Source organism: Rattus rattus, chromosome 7 (genome assembly GCF_011064425.1).
Source record: "Rattus rattus isolate New Zealand chromosome 7, Rrattus_CSIRO_v1, whole genome shotgun sequence".
Lineage (NCBI taxonomy): Eukaryota > Metazoa > Chordata > Mammalia > Rodentia > Muridae > Rattus > Rattus rattus.
The window spans coordinates 46,778,513-46,801,137 of NC_046160.1; the positions used below are offsets into that span (position 1 = coordinate 46,778,513).

Genomic DNA, 22,625 nt, shown 5'->3' on the forward strand with positions numbered 1-22,625 from the left:
AGTCATCAGGGAAATGCAAATCAAAACAACCCTGAGATTCCACCTCACACCAATCAGAATGGCTAAGATCAAATACTCAGGTGACAGCAGATGCTGGCGAGGATGTGGAGAAAGAGGAACACTCCTCCATTGTTGGTGGGATTGCAAGCTGGTACAACCACTCTGGAAATCAGTCTGGAGGTTCCTCAGAAAATTAGACACAGTGCTACCTGAGGACCCAGCTATACGTCTCTTGGGCATATACCCAAAAGATGCTCCAACATATAACAAGGACACATGCTCCACTAGGTTCATAGCAGCCTTATTTATAATAGCCAGAAGCTGGAAAGAACCCAGATGTCCTTCAACAGAGGAATGGATACAGAAAATGTGGTACATTTACACAATGGAGTATTGCTCAGCTATTAAAAACAATGACTTCATGAAATTCTTAGGCAAATGGATGGAACTAGAAAATATCATCCCGAATGAGGTAACCTAGTCACAAAAGAAGACACATAGTATGCACTCACTAATAAGTGGATATTAGCCTAAAAGTTTGGAATACATAAGAAAAAATTCACAGATCATATGAAGCTCAAGAAAAAGGAAGACCAAAATGTGGATGCTTCAGTCCTTCTTAGAAGGGAGAACAAAATACTCATAAGGCAATACAGGGGCAAAGAGTGGATCAGGGACTGAAGAAAAGATCATCCAGAGACCGCCCCACTTGGGGATCCGTCCCATATGCAGCCACCAAATGCAATCACTATTGTTGATGCCAAGAAGTGTTTGCTGACAGGGGTCAGATATGGGTATCTCCTGAGAGGCTCTGCCAGAGCCCTACTGATACAGATGAGGATGCTTGCAGTAACTATTGGACTGAACAAGGGGACACCAATAGAGAAGTTGGAGAAAAAGACTCAAGGAGCAGAAGAGGTTTGCAACACCACTGGAAGAAAAACAATATCAACCAACCAGACCCCACCAGAGCTCCCAGGAACTTAACCACCAACCAATGAATACACATGGAGGGGCCCATGACTTCAGCCACATATGTGGCAGAGGATGGCCTTGTCAAGCATCAATGGGAGGAGAAGCCCTTGGTCCTGTGAAGGCTTGTTTCCTCAATGTAGGGGAATGCCAGAGTTTTGATGTGGGAGTGGGTTAGTGGGAGGGGGCGCATCCTCATAGAAGCAGAGGGAGCAGGGATGGGAGGGGGGAACCAGGAAAGGGGATAACATTTGAAATGTAAATGCATAAAATATCCATGAAAAATAAAAAAAAAAAAGAAAAGAAAATCTACTCCACTAATGTTTCTGATTCCTTATTGAACAGCTTCAGCTCATAGAAATGTATCAGGCCCCACTGCAACTGGAACAGGCACTCCTATTAATAGCCATGCTAAATCCAATAAAGAAAATAGTCAGCTGGGAGTAGTGGCACATGCCTTTTATCCCAGCTCTCTTGCGGCAGAGGCAGGCAAATATCCATGTATCAGCTTGATCTACCTAGTGAGTTTCAAGTCACCCAAAGCTGCATGGAGAGACAGTGTCTAAAAACAAAACCAAACCAGAAAACCAAAAGAAATAAAAGAAACCATTAATTCACTAGGCCTTGGCCGAGCAGTGAAATCAACTAAGGAGCTTTAAAAAAAAAAAAAAAAAAATCAAGCTATTTCAGGCCTCTGCCTTTTTAGGCTTAAATGCCTAGATCAATAAATTCAAGTTTCGCTCCATAACTGAACATACTTTGCAGTGATGAACAAACGTTCTGCATCTGCCTATATAAAGCAGAATCCTTGGATTTCACACATGCTCAGTAAGGTCCAGGGCCTCCGCGGTTTACCTGGATTTGGGAAACAGCAGCAGCCCTCTGCTGGTCAAACCTCTATAATGCAGCTTTAGAAAATTAAAAATCCCCAGGTCGCGGTCGGTCGCTTTTTGATGATGTAAGCCAAGCGTCGGAGGCGAGCGGGAATGTTTGCGTCATTCGTGCGCGCCCCAAAGCATCCTGACAAGCCGCATGGCTGCGGGCTCTGTGGAGTCGCAGCGGCCCAAGGCGGCCTCCGAGAGGCCCGTGGCGGGTCAGGCCGGGATTCTGCCTTGCCTGGAGCTGCCGAGCTATGCCGCGGCGTGTGCGCTGGTAAGCAGCCGCTATTCCTGCTTGGTGGCCGCCCCGCACCGCAGGCACATCGCCCTGTCGCCCCGCTACCTGAGCAGGAAGCGCACGGGCATCCGCGAGCAGCTGGACGCCGAGCTCCTGCGCTACTCCGAGAGGTAAGGACTCTCTGTCTCCTTCTGTGAGCCGGCAGCTCAGATGATGCCTGTCGCCCCTTCTCAGCTTCCGATTGGGCCCCGGCTCCGTAACACCATGGAGGTAAAGTCGCACGAGCTTCGCGAACCTTAGCCCCAGCGTCTACAGTCGCCTTCTGCGCCGCTGGCCTGAATGCAGTGGCCCAGCTCCTGGGGATGAAACTGGCTGGTGAAGTAATAAGTGGTCAGCTGCGGCAGTGCTAAAAGCACTCCCTGTGTGGAGACCAGTAGTGCCTGAAACCCACCGGGATGAGCTTTGTTTGGGTATTAAAGGTTTCATTTAGTCACTTCCGGGTGTGTTCTAACTTAGTAATGACATTTTACTGTCAGTATTAGATTCTACTAATGTGGAAGACAACATATAAAATGGATAAGTAGTTTCATTGCACAACACAGGCAGGTTTGTTTCCAGTAATTTCTTTGGTTTTTTTTTTTTTTTTTTCTCCTCTTCTGAGGCCTAATTGAGGATGAGTGATGAACCTCGTTTTACACACACACACACACACACACACACACACACACACACACACACACACACTAGTGCATTTATAGTAAGCTGTTGTAGAGTAACTTGAAAAAAAATCTCAGAATTTCAATGGGAAGTGATGTGCCGTAATATTCCACAACTGATTTGCACAAAGTGGGGTGAGGTTCTGAGACTGTGGCTTATGGATACCTGAGACATCATTTGATGTCCTCAGTAATTCTGTGACACTTCAGAAATTGTAGTGATTCCCTTGTGATTTCTCTAGGGCAAATTAGCCAGAGCGGTTACCACTCTGGAGGATTCGGGTACAGTCAGTTCCATTAACCATCAAGCCTACCTAGAATAATAGTAATACAGCATCCTTCAAGCACCATTGCATGCATCTACGTTTGGAGTTGGGATAGAGAGATAGAAGTAAGAGTCTACTTTCAAGGAGCTTTCAGGTACTGTGGGGATATAATGTAAGTCAAATCCAGTGAGCTGTTAAAACTTGACAAGTTATAGTGAGAAAGTGGAATTAGATTTTGTGAGGACGACACAATAGGCTGGTATTTAGATGGTAGCATTCTAGCCAGTGAGTGCCATAAACAGATGGTTAGTAAATGTAAGCTAGAAATCTGGGACCAGAGGCTTGTAAACACTCCGTCATTGTAGTAGTCAGGGGAAACACATGCCGTTGGATCCTTAGGAGAGTGTCAAAGACTTAGAAGATGGCCATTACATTCCTCCCATTGTCTTTATCTGTTTCTTTTTTCTTCTTCTCCTGCTCCTCTTTTCGTTTGTATTAGGTTTATTTATTTATTTATTTATGCTTTGCTTACTTGTGTGTATGTGTTCCAAGTGCATGCCCACTGCCCTCAGAAGAAGGTATCAGATCCTCAGAAATTAGAATTATGGATGATTGTGAACCCCAAGTGCATGCTGGGAATGGACTCTGGGCCTTTTGCAAAGAGCAGCAAGTGCTCCTGACTGCTGAACCATCTCTTCAGTTGCCAGTTTTTGATTCTTTTTTTTTTTTTTTTTTCCCGGAGCTGGGGACCGAACCCAGGGTCTTGCGCTTCCTAGGCAAGCGCTCTACCACTGAGCTAAATCCCCAGCCCCCAGTTTTTGATTCTTAAAGCACAGTTGTTGCTTTATCCACTTATTAGCCTCCAGTTGAGACTTGGAACTCTCTGGAGAGGAGAGGTACACGTTTGAGGTCCCTGGGACATGGTTACATCTACAATTTAAGAAACAAATTACAATTAGATATTTTAAATAGGATGAGGCAGTAAGTAAAGATATCAATTAGCAGTTATTGTAAGGAAAATGATTAAAGGGGTGGAAAGATTTAAGAATATACAAGGTGATCACTAGCATAAAAACACAAGCAGTTATGTTAAGTATTCTAAACAGCTTTTCATCCATTAGGGAAACATTATATAAAGGTGTATAATAGGAGTCATTATTACAGATGAGAAACAGATAACTTCTGTAACAGAATTGGATAATGCAGCCATTTAGAATAGGATATACTGGACACCTCCCTTCCTTGATACTATGCCAAAAGTATGCTTAAAAAGGCCTTTTTCCCCCACAGTGCATATTAGGTTCCAGTGTTACTCGAGTATTAGTTGAGTATTAATAAATCAAGGGATAAAACGTTGAAATAATGAGAATTATATTGCCATATTAATTGTCCCATGTTATTTGTATCATTTATCCTGTATAGTTTATGTTTTTAGACTTGTCCTGAAGCACCAGTACGTCTGTCTTCTTATTTAAAAAATATATGGAATTGAGATTCCCGTGCTAATGTTTAAGTCTTCTTAACAGCATTTCCTAATAGGCAGACTGTTGCCTCTCTTTCTCTGTGGCAGGATTTTATTTTACAAAAAATATCCTATTTCAACTTTGGACTGTTCTCTTAGAGAAAGTAAGTAGTTTTCTGAAATCACATTGTAGCTTCTAAGTTGAACCTTTAAGAGGCCATTTGTCAGGGAATAAAATAAAACACAGCATACTTTGGCACCCTTGGGTTATTTAAAGATGTCAGATGCATTTTATCCTCCTAGTCCCAAGGAAGTCTTAAATGCTTAAAATGTCCCTTAAACTTGATCTAGTTGCCTCCTATATATCCTAGGTGAAGTTACCATGTGAACCTTATGTGGACCGTATGTAATAAATATATATATATATATATATATATATAAAATAAAGAGAAGATATTTAGTGTTAAGAAATATGTCTTTGAATATGTGATGCTTGGTAGGTTACTCTTAAGTAGTTTCCCAAAAGTCTTATGGGTTTCACAAATTCATTTAGCCTTGCACTCAGTGGGCATAACAGTCCTTAGAGATGCTGAACCCTGTGGGTCCTGGTATCCCCTTAGTGGCCATAATTTGCAGTGTTTACTGTTATGAAAATATCATTCACTATGCTGAAATGAAATTTAAAGATTAGCACAACCTACCCACATAGTTAAAAATTTTACATAGTGTTCCAACCCTGTAAACCATTTCAATCTATGACATTTGAGCATAATGGTCTGGAAAACTAAGACGTTAGATGCTTCTTCACTTATTCATAGAGTTGCTGGTTAAGTGTTTCAGTCACAAACGCAGATTGATCCAGACATTTTGCATGTGTAGCTCAGATGGTACACACTCCATCTACAGTTACCGGTGCTTTTATGAAATGGTTATTTTTGTTGACCTACCACAAAATAGTCTTTCTGGCATACAAGTATTGCTCCATTTCTACAAGTGTTTTAGTATGTTAGGAGTATATAAAGTTGACAAATATAAATTGATATACTTGTTTTAAAGTGTAAATTCTATCCTCAGCAATTTATAAACAAGTTTGTCCCTTATTTAAGAGTCCTGCATAGAGACTGCTTGCACATGTACAGAACTGTTCTGTACACAGCAGAGTTTCTTTCTGGTTTTTGCAGTGTCTGTGATAAATGCAAGCAGTGACATTTGTTTCCAAGTGCCATTTAGGAACAGCAATGTCTCCTCGCCTGATTCTTCTCAGTATTATATTAGAGGAGGTTTCTAAGAGAAGCAGAGACTTTTCCTTGCCAGTTGTGGTGGATACTTGTGTTTTCCTTTTGTTCTGTTTCAACGTCCCTCACATTGCCTATGATGTACGATTCCTCCTTAGGTAAGCCACAATGTGTAGAAGCTAAATTTTCAGTACTGTCCTTGGAAGATCTCTGAGTGTATGGTTTTCCTAATTTGGTAGCTATTACAATTCCTTTCCTATGGGTTGTGGCTGTTTCACTAAAATAAAATCTATTATATAGAAATCCTTTTTCTTACTTTAGATGGACTGTCCTAGAAATTTAATTGAGGCCAATAAAACATTTTCTTCTGTCCATGACCTTAGAGTTGTACTTTGAATCTAAACATTTGTACAAATGGATTCAATAAAATTAGGTTACAAATAGTAATACATTTTTACATGTGGGGTGTGTGTGTGTGTGTGTGTGTGTGTGTGTGTGTGTGTGTGTGTGTGTGTGTTTGTGTAGTTAGGGAAATTTCCTTCAGGAAGTTTTTTGTGCGGAAGAATTAGTAAAGCTCATATGTCTTCTTAGTTAATTGGCCTTTTAAAATAATCACAGGCTGTTAGTCTTGACTTGAAATGTGTCTACTTAAGTGTCAGTCAGTTCTCAAATGATATGGTTGTGTCCATTAACATTTCTTTTCAGTAGAAAAGATTTTAGTTTGTTATTTTTCTGTATTAAGTCATTGGTTCCAGTGATCAGGCTGTAGCTTAAACAGTCATGCTTCCCTTATTATATAGTATCGCATATAGAAACTAGTAATAGTGGATAGTGTCACAGTTGCCTGTGTTTAGTCAGACAGTATCTAGATGTTTTCTTGCTTAGTTCCATTATTCTCCCTAGTCTGACCGATTCAGATAGGTAGCATATGAGTGTCAGTTTATTGCAGTGCTTAGTTCTGAGTGCCCGTGCTGCTGGTCACTTTAACTGAGACAATGGAAATTTTGATAAACGATAATTGCTAGGATGGCTAGTGTTATTAGCCTATGAGACTAGGTGATACCATTATATTTGGGAAGGGGTGGTATGTCAGAGAGATAACAGCAGATTATCTTTAACTAGGATTAACAGTATCTTTCCCCCCCTTTTACAGCCTTTTAGGTGTTCCTATTGCATATGATAACATCAGAGTTGTGGGTGAACTGGGAGATATTTATGATGATCAAGGACACATTCATCTTAACATTGAAGCCGATTTTGTTATTTTCTGCCCTAAACCAGGGCAGAAACTGATGGTATGTACAGCTTTTTTTTTTTTTTTTTTTACTTCCTTTACATAACTTTTTCTCTGGAAATGCCTTGACCTAGCACCCTTCCTACCCCCTAACAATCACTGTTATCTCTTGGGTTCCTTTAAAAATGAACTGTAGTTTCCACATATGGAAGAAAATCAGTAATTGTCTTTCAGTGCCTGTTTGCTTCACTAACATGATTCAGCTCTCTTCATCGCTGCAGATCACAGGAATTCTCTCTTCTGTGTGGATATGCTTGTTCCACGGATTGCTCTGTGTATGTAAACTTCAGCTATCCATTCGTCTTCTGACAGTGGTAGACAGCAGCGTCTTACCTGTTGTGGGCAGCGCTGAATAAACCTGGGCGGGTGCACAGGCTCTTCTGCTCCGTGTTGATTTTACCTCTTGGATTTTATCATATGGTAGCACTCACTACCTTTTATGATTCCTATAGTGTCTGCTGACTTACATTCACAGGAGCAATTGTGTGAGTTCTTTTCGCTCACATCTTTTCACCATGTAATTTTTGTGGTTGGTATTAACCATTTAGGTGAAATATCGAGTCATTTTCTTGTTGCCATAACAAAATACTTGACAGAAAAGACTTGAAGGATGAAAGGCTTTGTTTGGCTTCTGCTTTACTTGGCAAGGAGGCACAGAGTACAGAAGTTTTCATCTTGCTGGGCCAAGAAACAAAGGAATACTGGTGTCTGACTGATTTCTGCTTTTCTCTTACTCTCTCTGGGCTCTAGCCTTGGTTCTCACAGCTCTGTTAATCCTCTTTGGAAACTGTGTTCTAGACACCCAGTCGAGTGCCGTGGTCTACTGGGTGATTCCAAGCCCTGTCAGTCTTTGAGCGTGCTTAGCCATTGCAGGTATAGCATTGAAGTTGTGACTCGGAGTTCCCCTGTGGCTAAAATGTGAGCATTTCTCCCCTGTGTTTATTGGCTACTTCTACTTCTTTTGAGGTGTGTTTCGTCAAATCATTTGTCCATGTTTTTAAAGATAGATTTATTTATTTATTTATTTATTTATTTATTTATTTATTTCATGTATATGAGTACACTGTAGCTGTCTTCAGACACACCAGAAGAGGGCATCAGATTCCATTACAGATGGTTGTGAGCCACCATGTGGTTGCTGGGAATTGAACTCGGACATCTGTAAGAGCAGTCAGTGCTCCTAACCGCTGAGCCATCTCTCCAGCCCCATTTGTCCATTTTTATTTGACTTACTTTTTTGTTCTTTATGTTCTGGACATCAGCTCTGACATTTCTCCTGTCTCGCATGCCGTCTCTCTAACTCTTGAGTGTTTCCTTTGAGGTACAGAAGTACTTTAATTTTATATAATAATCTCACTACAATTAACAATCATTTAAGTGTTTTTTGCTTTTGTTTCTTGTGCTTTGGTTGTCCTCTTTTTGTTTGTTTGTTTTGTTTTTTTGTCTTTTGTACATCTGTATAAGGATTTTGTTTTTAAATTCTATAAAGAACATTATTAGTCATTTGGATAGTGCACTGTAGATTGCTTTTAGCAATATGGTCATTGTAACAGTATCTGGACTTCCACATAAGAACTTAGGGAGCTAGCTAGTTTGCTTTCTTCTTTGTTTATTTCTTTTTCTTTTGTGTTTCTTTTTCTTTCTTTCTTGTCATTTTATCTTCCTCTCATCAGTTAGTTTTGCTTTACATTATAGAGGGCTTTCATTTCAAAATGGAGTTTATTTAAGTAGTTTATTTTTGTGTGGCTATTGAGAATAGGGTTAAATTGTATTTATTAGGAAAGCTATTACTTTCGTGTCTTTATTTTTGTATGTGCTACCTAACTGAATTCATTTGCCAGTTCTAAAATCTTTGGTGGAGCCCTTAAATTCATCTATATATTCAGTCATCCTGCCTACAGATGGGAATAATTGAGACTTTCCTATTGGTGTGTCTTCTCTTTCACTGTAGTGCCTACTTGCCCTGGCTAGTCTTTAATCTGACTGTGTGTGTCTTTTCTAAGCCTGGCCAAATTTCTTAACAAGGACATAGAGACTTATTTTTATTTAAAATGCATATGGCCTTAAGCTAGGCTTGCTCCTCAGCTACCTCTTAACTTATATAAATCATTTATACCATTCTATGTCTGCCACATGACTGGTTACCTCTCCTCAGTTTCACACATCTGACTTTCTCTGAGTCTAGGTAGTGAATCTTCCCAGGCCTGACTCTTTCCCAGAGTTCCTATCTCTCCTGGAACTTCTACCTTCTACTTCCTTTTGCTAATAAACCATCAGCGCTTTATTGACAGGTAATGTTTTTACATAGTGCACTATAGATTAGTAATCTGAATATTTGCTTCTTTAATATGTAGGGTTCCTTTACGCTTTCTATATTCCTCTTCTTTCCTTTTCCCCTTTGTATTCTTTAACTAAGCTCACTTTGCTTGAAGGCTCACTAATTCTCCTGTTTGATTTATCCTTCTACTGATACTTCCGACACGTTTTACATTTCACTATGTGCAGTTTTACAGCTCAAAATTACATTCATCTCCCAGTTTCTCAATGTTTTCTTGAAGCATATTGAGTTCCTTGGTAGTGCCCACACAGTGATCCGTGGCATCATAGCTTTGAACACTCAGGGAAGTCATGGTTTCCAGAATGCCCTTGATATTTGTTGGCATTCATTTGGTGCATTCAATCCACTCCCTGCCCTGGCCTTGTCTGTGTTTGCCTCTGCAGAGATTTTAAGCAGTGCTCTTCATCTAAGCCTCTGATACTTACACTGTTTCAGAACTAGATGGCATCCAGGTCCAGATCAGCCCAAAGTCTGATGGTACCTGCTTCAGCATTTGAGTGCCATTCAAGCCAGGTTTTGTTCCAGGTATTTTATCCGTGTGTTATTGAGAAAGAAACAGAAGAATATCTAAAGCAGAGTCTGTCTCTAGATGCATGTGCTGAGACTAGAATAAGATTCAGTGTCTTTTTTACATAACAGGCCTGTGGTCACACATTGCAAGTTTTTGCCTGGCTCTAGGCAGATTTGTTGTGAATGGATCAGCCCTAGGCTCGTAAGCCATATTTGTAGCCATTAGAGCCAACGTTGTACCATGAGCCCAAGATGAACATTTTTGTAGGTATTGTTATAGGATTCATGACCTAGCATTGCCACAGCCAGCCACAGGTGATGCTATTTGTCTTTTGTTCAAGCCTAGTAGATTGGCCTCATGTATGTTCTTGTCACTAGAGCTGATCTTTGTTCTCTGCATAGGCTGGCCCCTGGGAGCTGTGGGGATAAAGAAGCATTAGCTTTCTGCGCCTCAGTGTTTTCTACCTTTGCCCTTTTCCAGAAAATAGAGTTTTGTATCATTCTGTCAGCTCAGAGTTAGGAGACTGTTAGTGAAGGCAATTCTTCACCAACTGTACTGATACTAAGATGGACTATACCTGAACCTCAGAACCACAAGGACCTGTACAATCTCAGTGGTACACTGAAGTGTGCACTGTAGCCAGAGGCAATACAAATCAACAAACACAAGCCTCATAGAAGGGCACAGTTCTCTGCTAACTGTGAGAACATGTTCTAAAGATCCATCTGTAAGCACTGTCCTGGCAGTAGCTCTACTACCTTACATTAGGAGGCACGTGGTAGAGGGACAGTCTGTTGGACAATGTAGCTGGTGCTAAGTGGGGTCTTACCTGATTCTGACAGCTGCAGGCACTTGCACAGCTAAGGAGGAGAATGGGAGTTCCCCAAGCCAACATCAACTGAAGTAGCTGAAGCTCAGTCTGTGAACCAGGTGTGTAGGTCTCCTGATGCAGGCTGGTGTTGGTAGACTTGCTCTATGTTGTGTTCTGCAACACTGGGCACTTCTTTTATTGCAGCAGGCCTATCCCAGGGTCTGAAAGCTCTGTGCTAGCTTTCATGTCTTGCTCCTTCTTTTGCTGAAGTTGGAAGAGTGGTTAGTAGTGAAGCCTTCTCTTCGCTGCCCATTTGGCATAATTTCAGAAATTCACTGCTGGGGGTACTTAGCCTGACATTAGGAGTCCGGGGACTTTGCCCAGCATTAAGTTTCATTATGGCAAATCTAGCACAAGGTTTAAAGTAAGCATATGTAATACTCTCTTAGCTGACTTTTTTTTATTCTGGTAGTCTGGTTTATGAATGGCTGTATGTAGGAAGAGATTACCAGAGAATCTTCAGTTGCTATCCTGCTCTGTCTTGCATATAGTTCAAAGGTTATGTGGGAGTTCAGTCTTCATGTACACCCCTTAGATTTTCACAGATATATTGTGCTGTCTTTTTAGCATCATGCACAGTACTTTGACTGCCCTAGAGTTTCCCTGTACACTACCTCTTGATCCTCACTGTTCACATTAGTTCTTGACAACCATTGATCTTTTTGCTATCCTGTGGTTTTGCCTTTTCTAAGATGTTAGGTACTTATCTTTAATTACACCTGTTTGTGTGTGTACATTCACACACTCTACAGTGTGCAAGTACCACAGTATGCACATGGAAGCCAGAGTACAACTTGTAGAGAGTCCTCTATCTCCTTCCACCACATGGGTACTGGGAGTCAAATTGTAAATGCCGTACTGACTAAGCTATCTTACTTGCCCATACTGGATACTTACCTCATGAAGCAAGTATTCTGATTAGCTTCTTGTTTGGAGTCTGCATTTAAGATTATTTTCTCTGTGTCTAAAACTTGGCAGCTCTCTTTTTTATTCTGAAAAATTAACACCGCATTCTGTAGATATACCATAGTTTGTTTTTTAGAGACTTTTAGAAGTTAAGGATGGCATTTAATTGGTCATTACAGATCAGACATCAGACTCCTCCTGGTCATGACGGATAAGGGAGCTTTAGATTCTGTTACAGTCTGCAACAGTTTGTATCGCATGCATGCCTCTATTATTTTATAGCTCTGTGCTTCAGAAAATGCATCTTTACAAAGTACTTTAGGGTTTTCATTTATAAACTCATGCCCATTGGTTCCAAAGGAGACTAAAAACTAAATTCCGTGGAAAGCTTCACTTTTTAAGCATAAAAGTGACATAATAGTTGTAAGCTTTTCGGAAGTAGTCAATCCATGTTCCAGATTAATGAAGAATGCTTTGTTTCCTAATAGAACTATTTATACTCATGTTAATTTGAATTAGTAAAAATTGTGTTTGTGAGCTTTGAAATTCAGTCAGTTTATAGAAATATCAATGTGAGCCCAGTTGCAAATGCTTCTTGCGCAGAACACATGCATACGACAGTGTATTCTCTGCTTGGTCTCAGTCACAGAGCCGCCTATTCCCTGGGCAGTTCTGCAGTGGAGCCAAGCCAACCCCACACCTTTCCACCTTTGTTTAAGGAAGAACTGGTTTAGTTGTTATCCACTTAAAATAGACAAGCAATTATTTAATAAAATTTAACATTTCTAAGTTTTCTAAAATTATGTTTTGGTATGACATGGTAAGTTCTTAGATTTTTTTTGTAAAGTGTTTTAAAGCATGCCATTATTGCGATATTTTCTCTTTTGAAGAAGAATTTCATGTTTATAAAGTTTTACTCACCTTTTAACTCTTTGACTCTTATTATGATGTTATGTTCTTTCTTTTCTCTTCTTTACAGGGTACAGTTAATAAAGTGTCCTCTAGCCATATTGGCTGTTTAGTACATGGATGTTTTAATGCTTCTATCCCTAAGCCTGAGCAGATGTCATATGAGGAGTGGCAAACATTGGAGATAAATGTAGGGGATGAACTGGAATTTGATGTGTTTCGCTTAGACTCAGATTCTGCTGGAGTATTCTGCATTCGAGGAAAACTAAATACCACAAGGTTAGTGTATGATGATTGAAATAGTTAGATCTTGTTGCTCTGATATATACCAGAAGTATGTTTTCTTTTTCAAATGTCTGTGATTTAGCTAGTTAGCCTGGATTTAATGTTTCATAGCTAAAAATTTCTTAACCAACTCCAAATTTTGAAGTGGTGCTTGAGCTTCTATAGAAGTACAGTGAAAGTAAAACAAGAAACCAACATTTCATTGTTAAATTTGGGCCAGCTATAAATAGTAACTGTTAGTAGACTGTGCCAGGAATCCCAGCATTCTGAAGGCTGGGGCAGGAGGATCCTGAGTTGGAAACTAGCCTGCCATAGGGAGAAGAAAGCCTAAAGATCAAAAAGTCGCTGGATAAATATGCCATTGACCTTGGCATCTGACAACTCATAGACATTTTAGTGGTCTGAGGAATAGCAAGATAGGACATTGAGAATTAGAGCCACAGTGAACTATCTTGTGCAAAGAGTCATAATCTATTGAAACAGACTTGGCCTCATATTTTTTCTTTCTTTTTTGCTTATTGTTGTTAACATTTTTAAAATCTGTTCATTTACAGTTTGCAGCATAAGGGCTCTGTAGTTTCTGAAGATGTAGAAGAAACTGTCATTGAAGAGGTTGTTGAAAAAATTCCAAAGAAGAAAAAGAAGAAAGACAAAGACAGAGAAATCTGTGCAACAGTGGAAAGTGTTACAGAGGTAGCAGATGTTACAGATGCTACTCCAGAGGAAGAAGCAGGCCTGCCGTGTAGTGATAATGTGAATGACTTCTTTGAGGAAGAGCCAAAGAAGAAGAAAAAGAAGAAGAAAAGGCACCAGGAAGATCAGGACCCCATTTTCCAAGCCAGTGACTCAAGTGGCTACCAAAGTGACCATAAAAAGAAAAAGAAGAAAAGAAAACACAGTGAAGAGGCTAACTGAGTCACCTAAGAAGAGACAGTAATTGTCTTTTCTATTGTTAACATATTCAGATATACAGGTGAATAGATTTTTTGAATGGTAGGAAATGCTGATAGGAAATTCACAAACAAATACTTGATTGGAGGGTTTTGTACTAAAATCATACAACTGATTATATAAATTTTGGATAATACCAGTATTATTATAGTATTATTTTATTACAGTAAAGGGGAAATGTTAACAAATGTTTGTTACCTTGACTCATATTGTTAATGTTCTACGTAAAATTTTACATTCTCAACATCTGCCAAAGAACTTTATGCTTTCAATTTTTTTCTGATAATAAATGTTGTCTTTAGCCAGAACATTTTTTTTAAAAAGCACAATACATTTACTAAGTTTAAATTTTCCTTAAACAGTACTTCTATTTTATTTAAAATGTATACCTAAGGAAGATTATCTAGAACTCTTACATACCCTGTGACTGTCTGTTGAATGTGTGGTGGGCGGAAAACTCATTGTCCGTCCCAGAGGGTGTACATGTGTTCTTGAATTCCGAGACTGTTATGGGAAGGGCTGTTAATTTCTACTTTGTGTTTCAATAGTTTTTATTTTGTTATATAGATCATGAGCAAGGTGAAGATGGGATAAATGTGGTTCTTGCTAGTTGAAAATCTCCAGCAAGCTTTTAATGATTAGGGGTGTTCTAGACTTGTTTGAGGAGGAGCTCCACAGTCATTACTGCTTTCACTGATAAATGTGGGATGTGTTATGCCTAACCAGAAGGTTGTAGTGAAGATGAGTTGGTTGAGGTTCATAATCAACCCATAGCCAGGCATTTACAGGCACTTAATAGCTGTAATGTGTTTTATTGAGGCCAAAGGATATAAAAATCAAGTTAATGTTCATTTCTCCGTGAAGCAAAATGGGAGAAACACTTGTGTGCACACAGCCTAAGTGAGGAAATAAAACAGTAATTGTAAATACCATGAAGAAAACATTGATCTCCTTAGTTAGTACCTGGAAACAGACGGGCGTAGGGTTGACCTTCCATCTCAGTCATTGCTGTGTCACTGACTGGCAGACATAGTGTGAGCATCAATTTACTATTTGATAAGGAGTAAATTTTGGCAACCATGTTTCCTGATTTAATGTATGGTATATAGAGCATAAAGAATGCAGCAATGTAATGTGTACAGGTAGATCTGACCAACAGAGGAAAGGTACAAACCAACATCTTTCACTCAGGATACTTGAAATTTTTATGTGGCTTTCAGGTCCCTTCTTAAACTGTGACTATTCCAAATTAACATGCCTTGTCTCAGTACAAAATATGAGATTTTAAATTAAAGATATTTTAAAAAATACAAAGAATACTGCAATACAGTTGTCTTTCCCTCCTTTTACCTCATCCCTCCTGTTCCCATACCTACCCACTCCCCCACCCACTCTCCTTCCTCCATCCATCCTTGATGTCTATTAAAAAATGGAGTACAGACCTAGACAGAATTCTTGGCAGGAATCTCCAGTGGTGGAGAAGCACTTAAAGAAATGCTCAACACCCTTAGTCATCAGGGATTGTAAATCAGAACAACTCTGAAATTCTGTCTTACACCTATCAAAATGGCTAAGACATTAAAAACAAAACAAAACAAAAAACCTCAAGCAACAGCTCGTACTGATGAGAATGTGGATGTGGATCAAGGGGAACACTCTGATGGGGGTCCAAACTTACAACTGCTTTGGAAGTAACTTTGGTGGTTTCTTAGAAAACTGGGAATAGATCTACCTCAAGACACAGCTCTGGGACATATACCCAAAAGAACCACTACCATATCACAAGCATTTGCTCAACTATGTTCAAAGCAGCTATTCATAATAGCCACTGGAAACAACCCACATGTCCTTCAACTGAAGAATGCATAAAGAAAATATGGTTCATTTACACAATGGAATAGTACTCAGCTATTAAAAACAATGACATCATTAAATTTGCAAATGGATGGAATTAGAAAAGATCCTGAACCCAGAAAGACAAACATAGTCTGTATTCACTTGTATGTGGATTTTAGTACAGGATAACTGCTATAAACCACAGACCCAAAGATACTAAGCATGGAAGACCCACGGGGGACACGCTCATATCTCATTGAGAAGGGGAAATAGAAAATTTAACTTTTTTTGCTTAACACTTTTGCTAAGTAAAATATTAATTTTATCCTGTTTCCAGTTTATTTTTTCTCAGTGGTTAAGTAAGATCATAGATGAAACTTATTACATTACTTCAGACAATGCTTTTCAAATGAATTTGTAAGTTGAAAGGGATTGTAATGCTTGTTTTGTCAGGATTTGATGTAACATATCTAGAAAATGTTCAATAAATCCTTCATATTTTAGGAGTTGAATTTGTGATTATATTTAGCACAGTATGGTAAGTCACATGATTCTAGCCTTCCATGAACACCAAAACAACATGTCAAATTTATCTATTGATAAAAAAATAGATTAGCAAGAATAACTAAATTACCACATTTTAATACTCAAACGATATTCTTGAGTTTTAGAAGACTTTGCTTGTTTGGAGTGGTGATCCCCAGGGCTTCCCATCCTCATCCTCATGAGTGAAAAGTTTTCTCTGCACAATTGCAACATTGCACAAGGGCCTGAGCAGATAAAATCTAATCACAGCAGCCTTTCACAATCAAAGTTATCTGCACCTTGTGGCAGAAGAAGAATTGAGAGAAGTAGGTGTGAGAAAAATTTGGTGGGAGACTCCCTTACTGTAGATGGAGGGGATCCTGGAACCCAAGGGTAAAGAGCTAAGATCTTCCCTGGCCAACAGACAGCAGGAAATGGTCCTGTGTCGGCAAAGAACTGAATTCTGGAAGTGGCAAGAATGAGTCACAAAGCAGAACACCTTGTCCCAGGTTCTTGAGTTAAACATTAGCTAGACCTTGATGTATATGGGCAAGGAGCCCCCCTGTACCTTGTATGTTCCTGTATGTGCATGTGTGTGGAAGCCAGGGATTAGCATTGGGTTCTTCCTCAGTCTCTCCTGCCTAGTTTTGGAGATGGTTTTACTGAATCATGAGTTCACAGATTCAGCTGGGCAGTCTGACCAGTATCTTCCTGTCACCATATTTCCAGTTGCTGGGATTATGGGTACATGCCACAGCCCCCAGATTTTCTGTGAGTGCTGGGGATTAAGCTGAGGTCCTCGTGTTAGATAGCTGTTACTGTAGGGGACGAGTCATCTCTCCAGCCCCACCTTATCAGTTTTCAGACAAAACAAAATTCTATGAATTGATTAGTTTTCCTAGTTATTTATCTTGTATAGTGGTGTTAAATTTTTGTCTATTATGGCCATTCATAGGGAATTTGTTAAATGATTTTTTAAATAAAGTTCTAATTGGTTCTTATATATTACGAAGCTAATGATTTCATATATAAACACATCTGACCAGCTGTGCCAGTGTTTGTGTATTTTCTTAGTTTCAAATCACTGTTAACTTTACTTGCCATGTCTTTTTTTGTCGCGCGCCCAATGTCCCGCCAGCAAGAACGACGCGCGGCAACAGGATTCTTCTGCGAACAAGCCTTTACTGTGTTACAGCTCTTCTTAGTGTTACAGCTCTTCTTAGTGTTACAGCTCTCTTGAACAGGGACCCCGAGCAGCAAAGTCGCTCGACTTATATACACAACAGTATGCTAATTATCTCTCAGGGATTGGTGGGGCATGGATCACCCCACTACTTGTCCTCCAGGGATTGGTGGAGAATGAATCACCCCATTTGCATATTAACGGTCAACTGACACCTGGTGCAAAAACCGCACATGTGCAGTACCGTTGTTCACCACTGGAGGGCGCCCTACATCTCATTATCGTATGGCCGCCCTAGCAAGGGGACAAGCCTGCACATGCGCAGTAAGTTGTCGACATCCAGACAAGGCTGGATGTTGGTGCCATCTTTGTTTCGCCGCGCCGCTCTCTACATTTTTTTAATTGTTTATTTACTAAATCCCATAATCCCCTCCCCCCTTCATCTTCCCTGGGTATTGTAAATTAAATACTTTCTATTTCTAGCATTACTAATAGAAATATTGGATCCTAAAATATTCCAATTTTTCTTGTATATATTCTCCTAAGTTTCCACAAGGTATTCGTTGTTTCTATTGTCTGTATATTACTGAAATCCTATCTTTGAAAATTTTCACCCAAGTCTTACTTTAGAACTATACATTTTACTTTATGTTATATTCTGTTGGATTTGTTTGTTTTATGTGTTCCCTGCTGTTCTGTAACTCAGATGAGCCCCCCTTTCCTTTAATTAGAGGCCTCTCAAGTGGCTTACAGGCTTATAATTGTCCATTTTTATTTGTATCAGGCATTCTACAATGGTAAGACATAGTTTCTACTTTAGAAATTGGTTGTCGTCAGGACACATTCCTTATGTAAAAAAGAAAACGTCTTTATATACTTGCAAGAAATGTCTTTTTAAAAATATATGAAGCTCTGTTTAAAAAGCATATTTTTTTTTGTTTTTTTTTTGTTTGTTTGTTTGTTTTTTTCTGGAGCTGGGGACCGAACCCAGGGCCTAGCAAGCGCTCTACCACTGAGCCAAATCCCCAACCCCTCAAAAAGCATATTTTAGGGCTGAAGAGATGATCGCAAGAAGGTCATAGATTAGCTGGAAGTGATGTAACTAAACTCATCCTGGAAGGAAACACAAGACAGCAAAGTTTTATGGTAGAAATCTGATCTCCAGAGAATCAACTGCTGTTGTTACAACCTTTTACATTCATCTACCTAATTACAGCAAAACCAATTGTAAAATATTCAAGCTGATAAGAACTTGAGATATCTGATCTTACCTCTTATAAATTGGTTAACCACAAGCTAGAAAATATGATAGGCCAAAGAGGAGCGATAGGATGGTAATATCTAGGCACAGGTGCCTTCACATTCTCAATTCTGTTCTCAAAAAGAAGATCCAGAGTTTCATCTTGTAGAAAAGCTAGATAACGAAGTAAACCCATGAGATGGAGTAAACAACAATTAAGTAAATTTTGACCTGGATACTCTTTGAAGAGTCATAGTGGATCTTTTCTTTTTATTTATATGACTACACTGTAGCTGTCTTCAGACACACTGGATCCCATTACAGATGGTTGTGAGCCACTGTGTGATTGCTGGGAATTGAGCTCAGGACCTCTGGAAGAGCAGTCAGTGCTCTTAACTGCTAAGCCATCTCTCCAGTGTGGATCTTTTCTTAAGGTCTTCTAGAAACCCATATGTCTCATCTAGTCTATGATAACGCCCACTTCTCAAGGAATTTGGAGGGGAAGATACTATCAATGACATGTAGACTTTAAAGATTTCAGTGATGGTTAGGATTAAAGGGTCACAATTATATCAAGCAAAAAAATTTAAATTTTTTCACAAGACTCTTGAAATGTGAGTGTTAATGAGATAAAAGGTCTATGTGTGAGGTAATGTATTTGTCAATAAATGTATGTATAAGAAAAAACAGTTTGAATTGCTAGAGAAATTCCAAATAATGTTGGGAATGAAAAACCAGTAAGCTAAATAAAAATATTGACAGACTAGATCACATTGAAAATGGAATCAGGAGTGGAAGATAATGTTGGAGAATTGGACAATTCTAAAGAGTAAGAGGAGAGGGAGAGGGAGGGGATGAACATGGGATGATAGTACGCTACTGTGCATAGACCTAACCTTTAAAATACTGGCATAGGAGAAGAGTATGTCCATAGCAATGCAAATATCTTCAGTAAAATCAGATGACAGTCACCTAAACCTAGAGAACAAGATTCTCATCCAGGTATAAGGACTATAGACTATCAAATAAAACCAGAAAAAAATAACTTCATATTAGTTGTAGTAGTTGGAAGTCGTGTAAAAGCATTGAAAGGTTTCTAAAAAAGGCAACACTAGATTATTTGACAGACTCTTTTAAAGTAAGAAAAGATTGGAAAAGTTTATTCCAAGTTCTGAAAGATCACAGTTGTCAACTCAGTCTACTATCCAGAAAAAACTATTAAAACTGAAGGAAAATTTTAAAATGCCATGATAGAAAAAGGGGGCTCAAGAAATATTTTTACTACTAAGCTAGTCCTAGAAGTATACTAGTATACTACTATGCTTAAAGTATACTTGAAGGATAGGTCAATCTGCAGAGAAAGATAAACATGCCCAAGAGATTGCAGGGAACAAATAATGCTTAGCTAATCAAAAGAGATTTGAGAAAAGAGCACAAAATTCAAAATGATAGAAATTAATGCATATTTTTTGTTAATAACTGAATATGCGTTTTTTCAAACCCACAATTGAGACTCAGACTAACAGATTTGCTTAGAAAACAGGATTCATCATTTTGCTGCCTCCAAGAAAAACAACTCATTATTAATAATGGATACCACCTTAGGGTAAAAGGATGAGAAAAGGGCATTCCATTCAAGGCGTAGCTACATTGCTGTCTGAAAAAAATAGACTTCAATCCCATAGTCAGAAGGATTTCAACTCTAAGCAAATATGCACCAAATATAGAAGCATCAAGTTTTACAAAAGAAATACTATGAGATCCCAAACTACAAACTAGTCACAATAATAATAATGGGTGGTTTCAGCATTCCACTTTTTTCAATAGACAGCTTATAACAGAGAAACTTGAGTTAAACAATATCATAAATCAAATGAAGCTAGCAGATAGCTATGAATATTACACACAAACACTCTAGGATAATGTTTTTCTTGGCCAATAAAACTTCCCCAGAATCAACTACATAAAAGTCTCAAGTACAGAAAAACTGAAATAACATCTTGTATTCTTTCTGACCACAATGGGGAAAGGGTGGGTATCAGGAGCGATGGAAACTACAAAAGGTACACAAACTCATGGGAACTAAACATACTACAGGAATAAAAATTGGGTGAAGGGAGAAGTCAGGAAGATTTTAGGTTCTAGAATTGAATGAAAACAAACAATGGATTGGTATTGATGGGACAAAATGAAGGCAGTACTAAGGGGAAAATTCATGGAACCTACATTAAGACATCTCAAATTAATAACATGATGCACTTAAAGGCTTTGGGAAAACAGGAATAAACTATCCCAAAAGAATAGATGGAAAAAGATAAAGTTACAGCAGAAATTAAGTGGAAACAAAAATCCAAAGAACAAATGAAATAAAGCCGGGTCTTTGAATTAGCAAGGTTACCAAACCTTGAGTCAAATTAACCAAAGAAAGAGCATTCACATTTTAAAAAGGGAGACATCAGAACAGACACTGAGGATACTTTAAAGAAGCACTAACCTTCCAATTTTAAAAGCCACGGCCAAATGCATTCAGTGAGTAATTCTACCAAAGCTTCAAGGTAGAAGTAACACATAGTAAATATAGTTAATATACTTATTGTGTGCTGATCCCACAGCTTGTTAAGAGTTCATCGCCACCAAAAATCTGAAACAAGTCAGGGTTGTCCACGTTCCCCCTTCTGTTCAATATAGTAAGTAATTGAAGTCTCAGAACAATCTGACAACTGAAAGTAATAAAGAGGATACGGACAGGAAAGGAAGGGGCCCATGAATTCTTTGCAGGTGGTGATTCTAAGTATAAAAACCCTAAGCTAAAGATACCAAAGAAGTAAAGTTTCAAAGTTTCATAGATATGAGAAACAAAGTTATAAAAACAAGGTTTTGAGAAATACATCTGGTGGTCAGGATGCCTATGACAAACTTGTTACCTTTCTGAGAGATACATCTGACGTCATGATGCACAGTGATATGATAAAGTTTTGGTGATCAAGATTCTGGCTAAGCTAATTAAGACAAAACAAAGAGAAACAACTGTTATCAGAAAGACCCCTACCCCTCCCTGTGGTAAATTCCGAGAACAACCACAAGATGTCATCCTGACCCTGCCTGAACACCCAGTTCACCCCCCTACACCCCTCACAAGGGACGCGCCAACTTAGCCCTTTCCCAGTGATTCACCAAGGCTAGGTATAGGGCTGGATGAGGAAAGTGACCAACTGAACCAAGAACAGCCCCTTGAGCAGGCCAGCCAATACCTGACCAGATCCTTTGTCCTGGGTACCACCAATGAGAATAGGCCAGCTAACCCTATTGCTGAAGTCTGCCCTCTGTAACGAATAAAAGTTGTGTGGTTTTTGGGTTCGGGGTTGCCTCTCCCTGCGTGGATAGCAACCCCATGTATGTGGAATAAAAAACCTCATGCTATTGCAGCAGTCACTTTGTCAATCTGTGCTCTGTGTGTGGCACTCCTGAGGTAAGGCCACTATGGGGTCTTACAACAATACCAAAAAACTACACCCAACAAACACATCCAGCAAAATATCAGGGTGCAAAGTTACACACACACACACACACACACACACACACACACACACACACACACACACACACACACACCACCACCACCACCCACCCCACCAACACCCCCACCACCACCACCAACTGGCCTTACTATATATAAATGATAAACATGTTAAGGGATAAACCAGGGAAACAATATTCACAGGGGTCTCAAAGGTATTTTGAATAAACTTAACCAAGGATGTGAAAGACTTGTACCATGGAAAAGTAATGATACTGAAGAAAATAAGTAAATAGAATAACCTGACGAAAGACCGGACATGACTTTGCCTAGGCATAGTTAAGGAGAAGGTTTTATCGTAGAAAGGAGGGAGAGTATGGCTGGAGGCATCTGGAAGGATCCAGACTGAATGGGGCTAAGAGAGTTGGGAGGAAATCCAGAGAGGAAAATAAGAGTGTGGAGAGGAAAAGTAGATCAAAAGGCCAAGAGAGC

At 39.2% G+C, this 22,625-nt stretch overlaps 1 protein-coding gene across 1 annotated transcript; it reads left to right on the forward strand.

Moving 5' to 3' along the window:
* Positions 1 to 1,904: 1,904 nt before the first annotated feature.
* Positions 1,905 to 17,196, forward strand: Twistnb (TWIST neighbor). Its single transcript, XM_032907638.1, has 4 exons — positions 1,905 to 2,258; positions 6,921 to 7,062; positions 12,667 to 12,875; positions 13,436 to 17,196. Exons 1-4 carry the CDS (start codon positions 2,005 to 2,007, stop codon positions 13,794 to 13,796), a joined length of 966 nt encoding a protein of 321 aa, XP_032763529.1. The 5' UTR covers positions 1,905 to 2,004; the 3' UTR covers positions 13,797 to 17,196.
* The last annotated feature ends 5,429 nt before the right edge of the window (positions 17,197 to 22,625 follow it).

Bases quoted from the DNA above. Each gene is read 5' to 3' on its own strand.
- Twistnb (XM_032907638.1), top strand. From the start codon at position 2,005: ATGGCTGCGGGCTCTGTGGAGTCGCAGCGGCCCAAGGCGGCCTCCGAG. The intron at 7,063-12,666 runs GTATGTACAGCT...TCTTCTTTACAG, and splicing joins AACCAGGGCAGAAACTGATG to GGTACAGTTAATAAAGTGTC. The intron at 12,876-13,435 runs GTTAGTGTATGA...GTTCATTTACAG, and splicing joins GGAAAACTAAATACCACAAG to TTTGCAGCATAAGGGCTCTG.